General features: G+C 42.4%; 1 protein-coding gene across 3 annotated transcripts in view; it reads right to left on the bottom strand.

Moving 5' to 3' along the window:
* Nucleotides 1–17,799, bottom strand: part of PIH1D1 (PIH1 domain containing 1) — a 55,466-nt gene that overhangs the window by 21,283 nt on the left and 16,384 nt on the right. For all 3 annotated transcript variants that reach the window (XM_073602350.1, XM_073602349.1, XM_073602348.1), the window contains exons 5-7: nucleotides 14,449–14,510; nucleotides 4,522–4,603; nucleotides 285–381 (exon numbers count right to left, since the gene is read on the bottom strand). In XM_073602350.1, the coding sequence (XP_073458451.1) occupies nucleotides 285–381; nucleotides 4,522–4,603; nucleotides 14,449–14,510 (241 nt within the window). The remainder of the gene's footprint in view (nucleotides 1–284; nucleotides 382–4,521; nucleotides 4,604–14,448; nucleotides 14,511–17,799) is intronic.

Below are 17,799 nucleotides of genomic sequence, written 5' to 3'. Positions count from 1 at the left end.
GGTACATTACATTAATACAGTATTTTCTCTCTAATCTTTAACATAAAGTTTTCATTTCTTTGAGTTGATTTTTTTTTAATCTTTTGTAAACAATTTTACAATTGTAATTTTCTTTCAAGATCTAATCAATATTATTTTGATCAGTTGTCGCAGGGCCCTTACACGATGTGAGGACCATAGGTCAGTACCTACTATGCCTATTTGGGAATTCGACATTAATTGCTTCTATGAATTGTAACCCTTAACATGCAGTATCAATTAATATAAGCATTTTAGGAGCCTACTTTGGATCCATCTCTTGAATCATAGGTTTGGAAGTTGTTCTTATATTTTGATCGAATATGGATCCCATGAACTTTCGATTTTTCAGCATTCGCCATTCTGTAAGAGACAGGGGAAGGTTTTTATTTATTTTTATATTTTAATAGAACACATCACAGGAATCAATAGATCACTTGGTAGCATTACCGAACAACATTATTACTTTGAAGAAAAAGAAACGTTGCTTTCCTGAGGAAAAAATGAAACAATATAAATGGCAAGCTATACAGAGAAACATAGGTTTTAAAACTCATACTAATATCCACGTAACGCTATAGATCTTCTTTCAGAAGCCTCAAATGTGTATCATTCATTCAACTTGCTCATGTGAATATATTACATTTCTGCTTTGGTCTCACATTCTTTGATGACACAATGAAAACTTACTAAAACTTGAGTGCAAAAATCTGGTGTACAGTGCCTTAAAAAGGTATTCATGCCCCTTGAACTTTTCCACATTTTTTTTAGCCCATTCTTCTTTGCAAAATGGCTCAAACTCTGTCAGATTGGATAGAGAGCGTCTGAACAGCAATTTTCAAGTCTTGCCACAGATTCTCCGCCCCAGTCTCAAGTCTTTTACAGACTCTAATAGGTTTTCTTCTAAGATTGCCCTGTATTTAGCTCCATCCACCTTCCCATCAACTCTGACCAGCTTCCCTGTCCCTGCTGAAGAAAAGCATCCCCACAACATGATGCTGCCACCACCATGTTTCACAGTGGGGATGGTGTGTTCAGGGTGATGTGCAGTGTTAGTTTTCCGTCACACATACCGTTTTGCTTTTAGGCCAAAATGTTCAATTTTGGTCTCATCTGACCAGAGCACCTTCTTCCACATGTTTGCTGTGTCCCGCACATGGCTTCTCGCAAACTTCAAACGGGACTTATTATGGCTTTCTTTCAACAATGGCTTTCTTCTTGCCACTTCCATAAAGGCCAGATTTGTGGAGTGCACGACTAATAGTTGTCTTGTGGACAGATTCTCCCACCTGAGCTGTGGATCTCTGCAGCTTCTCCAGAGTTACCATGGGCCTCTTGGCTGCTTCTCTGAATAATGCTCTCCTTGCCCGGCCTGTCCGTTCAGGTGGATGGCCATGTCTTGGTAGTTTTGCAGCTGTGCCATACTCTTTCCACTTTCGGATGATGGATTGAACAGTGCTCCATGAGATGTTCAAAGCTTAGGATATATTTTTATAACCTAATCCTGCTTTAAACATCTCCACAACTTTATCCCTGACCTGTCTGGTGTGTTCCTCGGCTTTCATGATCCTGTTTATTCACTAAGGTTCTCTAACAAATCTGAGGACTTCACAGAACAGCTGTATTTATACTGAGATTAAATTACACATAGGTAGACTCTATTTACTAATTGGGTGACTTCTGAAGGCAATTGGTGACACTAGATTTTAGTTTTAGGGGTATCAGAGTAAAGGGGGCTGAATACAAATGTATGTCACACTTTTCAGGTATTTATTTGTAAAACATTTTGAAAAATATTTACTATTTTCCTTCCACTTCACAATTATGTTGGTCTATCACATAAAATACATTTATGTTTTTGGTTGTAACATGACAAAATGTGCAAAAGTTTCAAGGGGTGTGAATACTTTTTCAAGGCACTGCAACTCTGCATAGACACTAATCAGCTTCCAGGTTTTATTGCCAAAGCCCAATTGAACAAGCTGAACTTAGAAGCTGACTGGCAACCATACACAGCTTAGTAAATCTACCCCCAGTGTCTGTCCTCCATTGTCATAGCAATAAGTGAGACGAAAGCAACATTGTTGGTTTCAATGGTATTATTTCTAGTTCAGACATCCTGGTTATGACTGCATGACACATCTTTCTTGCTAGAGAATGATCACTATCATATTTTTGTTCTGGTACTGTCTGATTAGGACACTGTCATACCTCTGTATATTTTACAGTGCTATCCCACAGTGATATTCCAACATTAGCCATTGCTCCCAATTTGACAAGCGTCTGGGTCCCCAAACTCACACTGTCTGCATTCAGGGACATGGGGCTCAATTCACTAAAAAAATATTGCATGCAATATTTGGATCACATGACTCATTTGATCCAAATATTGCATGCCATATTGAAAAAGTGAATTTACCTGTGAACACATGTGCATCCTATACGGGCAAACACAGCACTTCTGAACAGATGTATACTTACGCATTTGTGTGAATGAGGTCTTACTCTCACACCGCTGTCAGTATGAGCCCCTATGTCCTGTATGCACTCTTCCCCTTCCTACTTTTGGAGTGTGGAGGGTAAGGAAGTAATTTGTTTTTGTGTAAAGTTTTTATCTAGCTTGTTTTTTTGTGTCTATTATTTGCTACATAGAAAACTGGAGTAGACTTTATTTCCAATATTCTTCCAGGACAGGACACGAGAGACAAAGGCTACCCCCCTACAGTACAGTAAACATGTTGCAAAAAATTTAAAAAAGGAAGTTCTTTTGCAGTACTGGTCAGTAAAAAATGAGAACTGAAAGACGTATATCAAGAAAATGGGTGAAGGAGGCAAAGCAAGATGCCATGGCCTTTAGGGTGAAGGTACAGTTTACACAAAACATGAGCATCCTCCACAACAACTGACCAGTGCACAAGAAAAGACTATTTTTGTTTGACTGTGTTCTTACACTGTTTACTCTCAGAAGATTTATACAATTTCAACCCACAAATTAATTTGAGTTTAAGTGTTACTAAACCCAGGATCCTGCATTCACTATATATGGTCTCCCACAGTACACAGAACATGGAAATGCAATTATTTTAGTAAATATGAACTGCTAAATACCTTTTCTGCTCAGCAGTTACAGCAGTCTTGTGACTTCTAACAGGTTCTGGTTAAAGCCTGTAGGAGGAGTTTTCATTCTCTACTGATTGACCTATGAGGCTGCAGGACCCCTGACCCTCTGTCTGGACAGTGCTGATTGGCCCTGTGCTGATCACATGCACTCTCCCAAAAAACAAAACAAAAAAAACTCTCTAGTAATATACACCAAACTGAGAATGTGCAGCTTGCCACCAATGCTCTGTTCTATCAGAAGATGGTTTGGGGAGTATCGCAGAAGACAGGATCAAACAGCCTTTTACACAATGCTGAGGATTAACCCCTTAGGTTCCACAGTGAGTAAACCAAGCATGCTTTACTGCATACACAGACTGATTTTACTGTTGTGGGTTTAGTAACTCCACTAGTAAGGCCAACTCCACCCTTCTGAGCACGTTTCATGTTACACCGATTTTTAAGGGCATCTCATTTTCTTGGGCATCTCATTTAAGAATTTCTACTGAAAAGAGGAATAGGAGTGTTGCAGGTACTTGCTGCTTAAAGCAAATAGCCCTTGGCTGTTACTACTGCATTAGCAAAAAGGGTCAATCACAGACTTAGAAACCAAAGCGGTCAAGAAATTATGAGGAAGGACACTGCTTTTCCAATATAAGAAGCCCGTGGTGATGATCCGAACATACACAAACATTGCCAGGGAAGCTCCAGCTCAAGATAAAATTCAACATGCAGCATACTCTACTGCTGACTTAAAAAAGAAAAAGTCTAATTTTTCCTTAAAATCCTTCAGGTAGAAGTAACGACTGGAATAGGGAGATCAGCTTCCCCATAATGCTGCTCCTTTAAATTCTTTAAGCCCTTTTCACACTGGAGCGGTTTTCAGGCGGTATTGCGCTAAAAATACCGCCTGAAAACCGCCCCTAAACAGCCTCCGCTGTTTGTTCAGTGTGAAAGCCCGAGGGCTTTCACACTGAAGCAGTGCGCTCGCAGGACGGTAAAAAAAGTCCTGCGAGCCGCTTCTTTGGAGCGGGGAAGGAGCGGTGTATTCACCGCTCCTAAACCGCTCCTGCCCATTGAAATCAATGGGACAGCGCGGCTATACCGCGGTAATACCGCGGCTATAGCCACGCTGTACGAGCGGATTTAACCCTTTTTCGGCCGCCAGCGGGGGTTAAAACCGAACCGCTAGCGGCCGAATACCGCTGCAAGAACGACGGTACAGCAGCGCTAAAAATAGCGATGTTGTACCGCCGACGCCCCCACCGCCCCAGTGTGAAAGGGGCCTTACTTGTACCAAAAATATTGCTAATTTTGAGCTTGTTCTATTTTTATTAAACTATTATGTATCATAAATAAAGATGAGGTAGATTACATAAGAAAGACAAGAGTTCAGTTTATTACCTCTAGAAAGTTCCAGTGCATATTTGTTTTCTAAACCTTCCATTGCCACTGTGATGAAGAATTCCCTGAAAAGTTCATTATTCTGAAAAAAAAAGAAGAAATGCAGATAATCAAATTCCAAAAAAGGTCACATGGACTTTTAAGGTGCCCCAAAAATTAACACACAAAAGAATACATAATTAAACACTGCGAGGAGAATAACTCATATTACACTTTATTAATACCACTGATTAACCGCTTGCCAACCAGCTGCCGTCATTATGCTGCGGCGGGTCAGCGCGAGCCGTCATAACTATACGTCAGCTTGCGGGATTGGGATAGCATGCATGCGCGTGCCCATGCTCGTGGCCATTGGTCGCAATGACCGGCGGGCACGAGAGGCAGAACAGGGCCATGTGAGTATGTAAACACACTAATCCCTGTTCTGTGAGGAGTGACAGATTGCGAGTTCCTAATAGCTAGGAACCACGATCTGTCATTTCCTCTAGGTCAGTCCCCTCCCCCTACAGTTAGAAACACACACAGGGAACACAGGTAACCCCTTGATCGCCCCCTAGTGTTAACCCCTTCCCTGCCAGTGACATTTTTACAGTAATCAGTGCATTTTTATAGCACTGATCGCTGTATAAATGCCAATGTTCCCAAAAATGTGTCAAAAGTGTCCGACATAATGTCGCAGTCCCAAAAAAAAAAAAAAAAAAAAATAATAATATATCGCAGATCGCCGCCATTACTAGTAAAAAACAAAAATAATAAAAATGCTATAAATCTATCCCCTATTTTGTAGACGCTATCACTTTTGTGCAAACCAATCAATATACGCTTATTGCGATATTTTTTTAACCCAAAATTATGTAGCAGAATACATATCAGCCTAAACTGAGAAAAAAAAAAAGTGTTTTTTTTTTTTTAAAAAAAAAGGGGGATATTTATTATAGCAAAAAAGTACAAAATATTGTGTTGTTTTCAAAATTGTCGCTCTTTTTTTGTTTATAGCGCAAAAAATAAAAACCACAGAGGCGATCAAATACCACCAAAAGAAAGCTCTATTTGTGGGGGAAAAAAAGGACGTCAATTTTATTGGGGTATAATGTTGCACGACCGTGCAATTGTCAGTTAAAAAATGGCCCAGCCATTTTGCAGCCAAATCTTCCAGGGCTGAAGTGGTTAAAAACTAGACACAGTCCACCTAAAATACATAAAGAAATTTGTTATGTGGCAAGGCCCACTGTGTGGCACATTACTTATAATTAGAGATGGGCCGAACACCCCTCGGATCGGTTCGCACCAGAACTCCCAAACATAGCAAAAGTTCGGACCCGAACATCGAACCCTATTGAAGTCTATGGGACCTGAACGTGAAAAATTAAAAGTTCCCATTGTGAAGGCTTATATGCAAGTTATTGGCCATACAAAAGGGTATGGGGGCCCAGGTACTACCCTGGGGGACATATACCAATGCAAAAAAAAAAACTTTAAAAAAAAAAAAAAAAAAGATTAAAACGTTTTTAAAGGAGCAGTGATTTTAATGCTGCTTAAAGTGAAACAATAAAAATGAAAAACTCCTTCAAATATAGTGCCTGGGGAATCCCCTTAGTCTGCCTGTAAAGTGGCACATCTGTACCATGTGTACAACTTACTGCAGCAAAACTGACATTTATAAAGAAAAAAAAATTACATTTAAAATTACCGGCAGTAGAAAAATCTGAAAAAACAAAAAAAAAACAAACAAAACGGCGTGGGGTCCCCCCCTAATCCACACAAGGTCCTTCAGGTCTGGTATGGATTTTTTTTGTTTTTTGTTTTCAAACGGTTTTTATTTTAGAACAAAAGTAAAACAAATATAAATCCAAGACAGTCAGAGCAATGAGTACAAAAAGTGGAGGGATCAAAAAAATTGTTTGCAAAGACTAAGTATATAAATATACTGCTGAGTTACATATATCTATTAAAACAATCAACAGAGTCTGAAAGTCTAAACTTAGCCAAGTGAATAATACATGGCTAGATACAAATTCGAAGAGAAAATAAAGCAGCTAAACAGGAGGATAAAAGATACAAAATGTAAACTAAAAGGAGAAAAGAAATGTAAATCGGTCAGGTTTGGAGCCTAAATAAAAACCAAGGATTCCAGATAGCATCATACTGAGAGATAGTGTCGTGTAGGGTGTGATAAATCTTGTCGGCCAACATCATGTGATCCATTCTTGCAATAACTTGTGTATATGGAACTGAAGATGACTTCCAATGCAGAGCAATCACCCAATGCATAGCTACACAGATAGAATGAATCAGTTTAACCAATGGTTTAGGGGAGTCTGGAGGAGATTGAAACAACAGGCAATGTTGGAAGGAAATGTTAAGGGGTTTGCCTGACAATTTGTCTATTACTTTCAGGATCTCATTCCAGGTGGGACGTAATTTCTCGCATTCCCAAAAGGTATGGAGAAATGAGCCTTGTTGTATGCAACCTCTAAAGCAGAGATGGGAGGATTGTGGGTAGATCTTGTGAATACGCATTGGGGTGTAGTACCAGCGTGTCATCAGTTTGATGGCCGTTTCACGAACCATAATGGATTTGGTACACTTGCATAAATTTTGCCAGCCCTTCACCCAGTCTATATCAATGTCCTCCAAATCTAATTCTAATTCCCATTGAGATCTATATTTTAGGGTTGGGACCTCAGTGCTAGCCTCTTAATCGATGTAGACTAGTGAAATTAGGCCTTTTTGGCGAGGTGAAACATGGCAAATGTCCTCAAACAGAGTCGTGGAGGTCGAGAAAGGGCCCGAATAATGCTTTTGAAAGAAGTGTCGTATTTGTAAAAAATGATAAAATTAATTGGTTTGCAACTGAGAAAACAAAATGAATTTTGAATTTAGGAGGAATTTATCTAATGTAGTCAATTTTAAATCAATCCAGAGTTGGAAGGAAGAGGGTCTATCAAAGGCCAAGGGGAATCTAGAATCTCCTAGGAATGAGGCACCCAGAGGTACAGCAGAAACGAGATTGTATGTTTTTTTATATGCGTTCCAGAGTTGAAGGCCTGCCTGCGTGATCAAATTTTTAGAACCCATTTCTGATCTAGCCAGATTGTTTGACCACATAAGGCCTGGGAGAAATAAAGGGGCGATGGACTCGCATTCAAACTGCACCCAAGGGACTCTGGAGTTATGAATGTTCCACTGTGCCTGTTGAGTGTATCTACTGGCTAGGTAATAAAACCATATTTGAGGAACCCCTAGACCACCCCTCTTAGAGGAGCGGTACAAGACCTCCTTGGCGAAGCGTGGAGGTTTGTCCTTCCAAATGAATTTATTAAAAAACACCTGAATAGTGTGTAGGTAGGTTTTAGATATTTTAAGTGGCAGGGATCTAAAAAGGTAGAGAAGTTTGGGGAGAATTGTCATCTTAAATGCAGTGATTCTACCAAGAAATGAAATGTGTAAGTGTGACCACTGTTTAAGGATACCTTTCAGTTTAGAAACCATGGGTGGGAAATTTGCTTCAAAGAGTCTACAGAAATCTTTAGTCAGGTTAATACCTAGGTAAGGGAGGTGAGAGTCTGCCCAAATAAAAGTATAGACTGATTGAAGATGATGTAGTTCTCCAGGAGTGTAGCCTATTGGGAGGGCGCTCGATTTTGCCATGTTTATGGATAGGCCTGAAATAAGTTCGGCAGAGAAACAAGGGGATTGGTGAGAAACATCAATACGTCATCAGCATACATCCCAAATTTGTATGTCGAGTGGCCCTTCAGATAACCAGAGATATTAGGGTTTTGGAGTATAGCAATGGCTAGAGGTTCGAGAGCTAATGCAAAAATTAAAAGGTGACAACGGGCAACCTTGTCTTGTACCTCTGCCCAGGCTAAAAAACATAGAATTACAGCCAGGGAGCCTGATCCTAGTTTTCGGGTTACGATAGAGGGCCAAGAATGCTTGTAGGAATGCTCCCTGGAAACCCATACGTTGTAGGAGTGTAGTGATGTATGCCCATGAGACACTATCAAATGCCTTCTGTATGTCTAGGCTAAGCATGAGGAGTTTACGTGAAAACAGGTTGGCATCTTGTATTATATTTGTCGCAAGGCGAATGTTATCAGTAATAAGTCTATGGGGTATAAAACCAGACTGATAAGGGGAAATGAGAGAGGGGATAACCACTGCTAGTCTGTCCGCCATGATCCTGCTAAAGACTTTCAAATCATTATTAATGACCGAGATAGGTCTATAGTTTTGGGGTAGGGTATGGTTTTTGTGAGGTTTCGGGATCAGGGACATATAGGCTAATAACATCTCTTCGGGGAAACTACCCCCTTGTAATACCCAGTTAAATAAATGAACCAATCTAGTGGTAAGGAGGGAGGAAAATTTCTTATAGTATAGAGAGGAAAATCCGTCAGGGCCTGGGGCTGAGCCTGATTTCAAAGATTTAATCACATTCAAAACCTCTGCAGGTGTGATCGGGGCGTTCAGTTTATCTAGTTGTGTAGGGGTGAGATTTGGTAGAGGGATATTCTGAAACCAGGCTTCGTCAGATGGAGAGGGCTTTAGTTGGGAGGGGGCTAGCAGAGAAGAGTAAAATTGTTCAAAGATGTGAAGGACCTCTTGGGGATGGGAAGTGACGTGCCCTGAGGGGGTCATTAATCTATAGACGTGGGGTGGGCGGGAAGAGTGGTTTAGTTTTCTGGCGAAAAGGGTAGAAGCGGAACTCTCATGAAGGAGAAATTTGGCTTTAGACCAACGCAGAGCCTTTTCCACCCTTTTCGACAAGATGCCATCCAACTCCAATCTCTTTTGATCAATTAGTTGTCTGGTGGATTCTAAGTGTAGGAGATTAGTGTTCTTGTAAAGACTATCTAGGTCTTTAGTGAGGGTTAAGATGTTTTGTTTGTCGGTTTTGTTCTGGGCAGATGCTAAACTAATCAGTTTAACTCTCAGGACTGCCTTATGTGCCGACCAAACAGTGGAAGGAGGGGTTTCTGGAATAGCGTTGAGATTAAAACATTCTTCAATGGCTTGTGCTACCTCTACCTCCACGACTGCATCCGAGAGGAGAGCCTCATTTAGCCGCCATGAGTAAGAAGTAGGTGCAAGCCTAATGTATGTAGTGGTGAAGGCAGTGGCATGATGGTCTGACCAAGTGCAAGGGTGGATGCTAGCATCTGTGGTATTAGCAAGGATAATGGGGGTAGTATAGATATAATCTAATCTTGCATAACTTTTGTGGGGATGGGAGTAGAACGTGTACTCCTTAGCACCGATGTTAAGTGCTCTCCAGGAGTCTACCAGCTGATGGTCTAGCAGTCCACTGGAGTTTACTGGAACAGGTTGGGACTTTAAATGAGACATGAGTCTCCATCCCTATGTATACTAGAAACGGGAGAAGTGGGACTTTGAGTGAGGTGTGCAAAAAAGGCCAAAGGATCAGTCACTGTATAACAAACCATTTATTGATGGACAATAGTCAGGTGGCACAGTGTAGTTCCAAAATGTACATAAAACCATCATAGGTGCTTGCATATATACATGGTAAAAATAAATAACAAAACCCCAATGATGCAGGACAAGAAATGGTTAAAAGGTTGACAACATCCATAAAATGCACAGGGTAACAATATTGCTATATAACACTCAATGAAAGATATGGTGCATGTAGTAAGCCAGACGCGTTTCGTGTATCAAACACTCTTCAGGGGCAATAAAGCACCAACATCTAAAGGCAAGAAAAAACAAGAAATCCAAATAGTAAAAAAAGCAGTCCACTGGAGAGGGAGCGAGGAAAAGATTTGGAGGAGGGGGACAGGGAGGATCTATCAAGGTTAGGGTTAGCAACCATATTGAAGTCCCCTCCTATTATCATGTGGGGTGATTGAAAATGAGAAAGGCGGTCAAAGAAGGAATGAAAGAAAGAGGCAGGAGCATCATTTGGGGCATAAATACTGGCGATAGTTAGTTCTCTGCTGTGAATCAGACCTCTGATTATAACATATCTGCTATCTTTGTCTTTAAAAACCTGTTTGACTTCCATTGGGAAGGAACTGTGCAAGAGTATGGCGGCACCTCTGCTTTTTGTCTGGTGCAAAGAGCAAAAAGTCTGAGGAAAGCTTCTGTGGAGAAATTTGGAGTGTGCAAAATGTGTCTCCTGCAAGAGGAGGATTTGAGCTCCAAGTTGTTTATAGAAGGCAAAAGCCTTCCTCCTTTTAAGTGGGGAATAAAATCCCTTGACATTGTGTGATATACACCTAATTACCATGGTGGTGGTTATAGTAAACTATAGTCTGGGGACAAATAGCATCCAAGAGGGATCTAAGACAAGCACTTTGCATTTCAAGGACCAAAAAGAGGGCCGACATACTCGAGCACTGGCTGGCAGTAGAGTGAAACATATCAAAAATGTAAGCCATAAAGGCTAACTGAAGCATGTAACCCATACAATATTTTTTCAATAGAGATTTGATGCAAAAGTAGTATGATGGCTGACCAAAACCTAAAAAAAAAAAAAAAGGAGAAAAAAAGATGGAGAAAAAAAAAAATGAAAAGAAAACATAAGTCTGATAATAATGCAAGTGTCATCATAACTAGTAACTGGATCAGGTAACGGTAATAGACCTGATAAGAGAAATCACAACTCACGAGACTACAAGGTCTCAAACCCAGCCGGGAATATGTTCTGTACTATGCTGATCTAGTAGGAAGGAATATAAAAAAAAAAAAAACAAAAAGAACGTGCCTGCAGTAATGACACAACCAAAAATAAAAAAGAAGTCAGAATCTGCAAGGCTGCGGCTGGGTGGGGTAAACATGTCGCGGCTCCAAGGGACCGACGTCCGGGTCACTGTAAACTGGAACGGGGTGCATGTTGCTGGGTTGTCATGTAGGTGTCATCTGTGCTGGGAAGATCAACGAAAGGAGTCCTCCAATCTATCGCCGACGTCGTATCTGATTCTGCATCTGTCTCTCCTGGTTGGAGGCGTCTGCCAGATGGGTGAAGGTCTTGGGGTAGAAGGGGGCCGACGAATGACATCAGGATCCAGAAGGCCCAATTTAACCAACACCTCTTGACCTTCCAGGAGTGACGTGGCAGAATATGTGGTACCATTATGGGGGATTACAAGCTTAAAAGGGAAGCCCCATCTATAGCGAATGCGAGCAGCTTGAAGGGCAGAAGTAACCTCTTTCATGCCACGTCTCCTGTCTAGGGTGGCGGGGGAAATATCAGGATATATTTGAATGGTACAGTCGTCCAGGGTGATGCGTTGCTGATTGCGAGCAGCTCTGAGAATCTCCTCTTTGATTAAAAAGTCCTTCATGCAAAGAACAACGTCCCTGGGGGGGTTTATCATCCGGAGGTTTAGGTCTGAGGGCTCTATGAATGCGGTCACAGGTGAAAGAACCAGCATCCATGTCTGGGAGCAGAGATTTGAACAGGCGAATCATAGTGGGAATGAGATCCGTAAAGGATTCTGGGATACCTCTTATGGGCAAATTGTTGCGTCTATTGCAGTTATCGAGGTCTTCCATTTGGGACTGCATCAAAGAAAAGGCCGTGGCTAGAGATTCATGTTCTCTAGAGAGGTCACTGTAAGCAAGCGCCAGCTCGCCATGTTTAGTTTCCAGTCTTTCAGTCCTGGAGCCTAAGGCTGCAATCTCCTGGGAGAGTGTGTGAGAGGTTTTGTGCAGCTCAGTCTGGAACTTAGTAGCCAGCCTAGTATACATGGCCTCCAGGCTGCTCTCTAGGTCTGTCTTGGTAAGGGAGGCTGTGTACTCACGGCTAGGATCCAGGGCGGATGTTTGGTTGTGGAGAAATCCTGGTGATGAGGCCGGAGACGGAGGCTTGCTTCTCCCTGCAGTGCCATTTTGAGACATGCTGCCGAGCGCACGAGTGCGGAGGAGATAGTGGGTTAGGGTGTGCTGAGACGAACCTCTGGGTTTCTTCTTTCTCCCAGGCATGCACCACGTCTAAGGGGCTCGAGGGGTGATAGAATCGCCGAGTTAAGTGCTGATAATAGCCCTGCAAAAGCCGTTATCTTCCCGGGCTGGACGGAGCTACTCTATCAGGCATCCATCACGCTCGGCGCCGCGCATGTGCCCCCTGGTATGGATTTTAAGGGGTATACCAGACCCTTATCTGAGCATGCAGCCTGGCAGGCCAGGAGAGGGGGGGTGGGGGACGAGCATGCGCCCCCCCGAACCATACCAGGCCACATGCCTTAAACATGGGAGTGGGACTCTGCCCTCCACCTTAAAGCACCTTGTCCCCATGTTGGGGACAAGGACCGCTTCCCGAAAGCCCTGGGCTGTGGTTGTGGGAATGAGTACACAATACCCTTACACATTCACCAAAAAAGTGTCACAGGTCGGTGACGTCACAAGAGGGCGGTGCCACCAGGTGGCTCCGCCCCTTACCTATATAAGAACGGTCAAACGCGGTCAGCCTTCGATAACGGCAGAGCGTGTTTTTTTTTTCTTTCTTTTTTCGGGCCAGCGGCGGCATCTGTGTCGTGACTGACGATGGATCCACATAATTTTTTTAATAAAGGAATTGTCAAAAACTCTTGTACTGTCTTTATTCCCTTTTACGCTTTTTTGGTGAATGGGTAGGGGCATACTCAGTCTCATACTCATTCACATGAGGGGGGGGGGGAATCTGGGAGCCCCCCTTGTTAAAGGAGGCTTCCAGTTTCTGATAAGCCCCCCACCCGCAGACCCTCACAACTACCGCCCAGGATTGTCGGGAAGACCCCCTGTCCCCATCAACATGGGGACAAGGTGCTTTGGGGTGGAAGGTAGAGCAAAGCAAAGCACCCCCCCCCCCCCCCATGTTGAGGGCATGTGGCCTGGTTTGGTTCAGGAAGGTTGGGGGCATTTGCTCGCTCCCCCTCCCTTTCCTGGCTCGCTGCATGCTCACATAAGGGTCTGGTATGGATTTCAAGGGGGGAGACCCCACACCATATTTTTTTTTAATTTTTGGAGTGGGGCTCCCCTTAAAATCCATACCAGACCAGAGTGGCCTAGTATGGCTTGAGGAGGTGAGCTCCACGCCGTTTTCGTTTTCACTTTTTCATTCAGCTGTCAGCGGGAAAGCCCATTGACAGCTGATGACTTAAAGATGCCCCGATCCTTAACTAGCTTTTACTGTGCCCTGACTGGGCAGAATGCACTCTGCAGCGCACCGCAAATTCGGGTGTTTGCCGAACTCTTGCTTGGCCCAAACCATTCGCCCAACACTACTTATAAACATACATGATATCATTCCTTATGCCGTGTACACACGATCGGAATTTCGGCCTGCAAAAGATCGATGAGAGTTTTTCGTCGGAAAATGCGACCGTGTGTATGCTCCATCGGACTTTTGCTGGCCGAATTCCAGCCAGCAAAAGATTGAGAGCATGTTCTCTATTTTTTGGTCGGAAAAAGTTCCTATCCGAAAATGCGATCGTCTGTGGCAATTCCGACGCGCAAAATTCTTAAGCATGCTCGGAAACAATTCGACGCATGCTCGGAAGCATTGAACTTCATTTTCTCGGCTCGTCATAGTGTTGTACGTCACCGTGTTCTTGACGGTCGTAAGTTCAGTGAACTTTTGCGTGACTGTGTGTATGCAAATTTGAGCGGAATCCCGTCGGAAAAGAGATCATATCTTTTTTCGACGAGAAGTCCGATCGTGTGTATGCGGCATTCGTTTACAGGAGCATTTCAAGGATGACTGTTATTCCTCAACATGTTTTGTAGGAATGCCTCTTCAGGACAGTATCCGCTACCAAGGAAAAAGTATATATACACACACACAAGACAATTTGATATACATAAAAGCACAAATGTAATATATGCAGGGATAGGAACTAATGCATACAATCATAACTTTTAAATATAAACTATTGATGATCAGAGAAGGTTACAAATACTGATGTTATAGAATACCTTAATCTTGTCAAAGAAAGAACTGTTTATCACGATGTCATAGGCTGTGCAACCACTTCCACCTATATAAAAAAAAACAAAGCATATTTCAGGTGCTTTTAATTACAGCTTCTTCATAGCCAAGGGTCCTTTCACACGGGAGATCTGCCCGACTGACTGCGCTTTGCTCAGCGGGGGATCGCACCGCCTCCGTCTCAGCTTACTGTGCAGACCTATCAGAACCCGTTCTCTATGGGGAGATCGGATGAAAAAAAGGACCAACTGTCCGTTTTCATCCGATCCCATCCGCCAGATGGAAGGAAAATAGGGTCTCCATCTGTCTGGATTTTATGGACAGGATCGGATCGCGGCGGGTGTCAGCGGACATGTCCCCGCTGACATCCGCTGCTCTACAGGGGTGAGTGGAGTGTCCGATCAGCTCTGCCTGAAAAACTGACAGGCGGACCTAATTGGAATGCCCATGTGAAAGGGGCCTTACTCAACTTTAATTTAAACAGCTTTCCACGCTGCAGTGCATTATAGTTCTTATAAGTTCACATGTAATAGTTAAACAAGAAGAGCTTCCAAGTTTTATATATGCTGTCTAATTAATCTTACAGATGCTCCTCCAAAAGCCCCCCAAGTAATGTGTGTGTGTTATATATATATATATATATATATATATATATATATATATATATATATATATATATATATATATATATATATATATATATATATTTATTATTTAACACACACAATCTTTGTTTTCCACATAAACATTTAATTGATGCCACAGGTTTCCCAGAGCACTACATGTTATCAATGAGAACTGGATAGTAGTAGTTGGCTCCTATCAGGGAAGAGGTCTTCTGACTGGGACATCAGATAGAAAGAGGGAGGGAGTTAGGAGGAGTCACAGTTCAGTCACCTGCAGTTTTAACCTTCAGCCTGAACTATTAAAATGGACTCAAAAAACAGGGATTTGCTATGTTAAAGGAAACATTTACAAATGTTACTTAAAGTGGTTCTAAAGGGTGAAGCTTTTTTACCTCCATGAATTAGGTAAAAAAACCTTCTGAGTGCAGCTCCCCCCAACCCCCCTTATCCTTAACCAAGCCTGATCTCGATCCAGAAATGTGCATGGCAGCTCTCTTGGCTCGCTCTCTCCTTATTTGCTCAGACTCAGCAGCAGAAGCCATTGGCGCTGATGTCAATCACAGCCAGTGAGGAGGGAGCGGGGCTGAGCCCCCTGTGTGTCGATGGACACACAGAGCAGAACTCGGGAATGAGCACACGCAAGTGCCCCCATAGCAAGGGGCTATGCTCCTGCAGAGCTCCTTATAACAAAAATAAATGCACATTTTTTACCTGCAAAAAAAAATGTATTTATATATTTTTTTTTTTCAAAAGGTGAACTTATTCTTTAACCGCTTCAATACCGGGCCAATTCTGACACTTTGCTCCTACATGTAAAAATTATCATTTTTTTGCTAGAAAATTACATAGAACCCCCAAACATTATATATGTTTTTTTAGCAAAGACCCTAGAGAATACAATGGCGGTTGTTGCAACTTCTTATCTCACACAGTATTTGCGCAGGAATTTTTCGAACGCGTTTTTTTGGGGAAAAAAAACTGTTTTGTGTTTAAAAAAAAAACAAAACAGTAAAGTTAGCCCAATGTTTTTGCATTTTGTGAAAGATGAAGTTACGCCGAGTAAATAGATACCCAACATGTCACGCTTCAAAATTGCACACGCTCGTGGAATGGCGCCAATGTTTGGTACTTAAAAATCCCCATAGGCGACGCTTGAAATTTTTTTACTGGTTACATGTTTTGAGTTACAGAGGAGGTCTAGGGCCAAAATTATTGCTCTCGCTCCAACGTTCACGGCGATACCTCACATGTATGGTTTGAACACCGTTTTCATATGTGGGCGGGACTTACGTATGCATTCGCTTCTGCATGCGAGCACACGGGGACAGCGGCGCTTTAAAAATTTTTTTTTTTTTTTTTTATTGTTAATTATATTTTATTTTTTTTATTTTGACACTTTTTCGAAAAAAAAAAAAAAAATTGATCACTTTTATTCCCATTACAAGGAATGTAAACATCCCTTGTAATAGCAATATGACATGTCAGGTGCTCTTAATAGTGAGATATGGGGTCAATAAGACCCCATATCTCACCACTAGGCTGGGAAGCCTGAAATAAAAAAAATAAAAGAAAAACGATCGCCGCTTCCCAGCCGAAGCGGCGCCGTTTTTTTGAATGGAGAGGTCGGGCGTGACGTCATAACATCGCGCCCGGCCTCCGACGATCATAGAGACTCCGGGGACCATCTGGTTCGCCAGAAATCTCTATGATCTACATCCGGCGCCGGCGGATCTACTCTCCGCCTCACCGATCGTAACGGTGAGTCGGAGCAAGCACCGGAGGGCGGCGGGAGGGGGGGACGTCCCCTCTCGCCTCCCATAGGAACGATCAAGCGGCGGAACGGCCGCTATGATCGTTCCTATGGTGTAGAGATTCGCCGGCTGAAACCGTCAATATCTGAATGATGTCTGTAACTACAGGCATCATTCAGATATACCTGCTCAAAGCCCAGGACGTCATATAACGTCCATGGGATTGAAGTGGTTAATAAACCTGATTTACTGTACCTTTAGTTATAGCAAATATGACATTTACATAAGTCTGCATATGTCTCATTTTGGTGGCCCAAATTAATTTTGAACAGAACATATATGACCAAACATCTGTGTTGCCAATTACCCATTTACAAATAAAACATCATTCCTTAATTTGAACCAATGCTGGGCACTTCAATCCTGATGCTGCCTGCTAAGGCCCTAACCATACAAACTTCTAAAGCACCAATTCAAACACAGCTGTTTGCTGTGGGGGCACTCGACAGGAGGGAGGGGCCAGGAGCACAGAAGAGGAACCCGAGAATAGAAGGATCCAGGTTGCCCTGTGTAAGTTCACTGCAACAGAGCAAGTAAGTATAACATGTTTGTTATTTTTATTGAAAAAAACAAAAACGAGACTTTACAATCACTTTAAATTCCCGTTTAATGGGGATTCCTTTTGCTATATATCAATTCAAACTAATGACCCGTGTCCTCACGGCAACCAAACAATTCATAACACAAGCTTGGCTATCTGACTCCCTCTCAATAACAGCAGTAAAGATAGGCCCCTATAAGACCTTTAATAATGAAAAACCAACAGAGAGATTGACGGAAAAAATGTCCAAATTCCACTGGGTTTGGGACCCCTGGGTCACACACTTTATGACAGCAGATTTAGACAATGAGCTAGTTCCTTGGAGACTTACACAAGATGTGGGTTGTCCCCTTCCCCATT

Source organism: Aquarana catesbeiana, linkage group LG10 (assembly GCF_042186555.1).
Source record: "Aquarana catesbeiana isolate 2022-GZ linkage group LG10, ASM4218655v1, whole genome shotgun sequence".
NCBI classification, from domain to species: Eukaryota; Metazoa; Chordata; class Amphibia; order Anura; family Ranidae; genus Aquarana; species Aquarana catesbeiana.
Note: the sequence above shows the minus strand (reverse complement) of the source record. Positions and strands in the feature narration are given on the sequence as shown.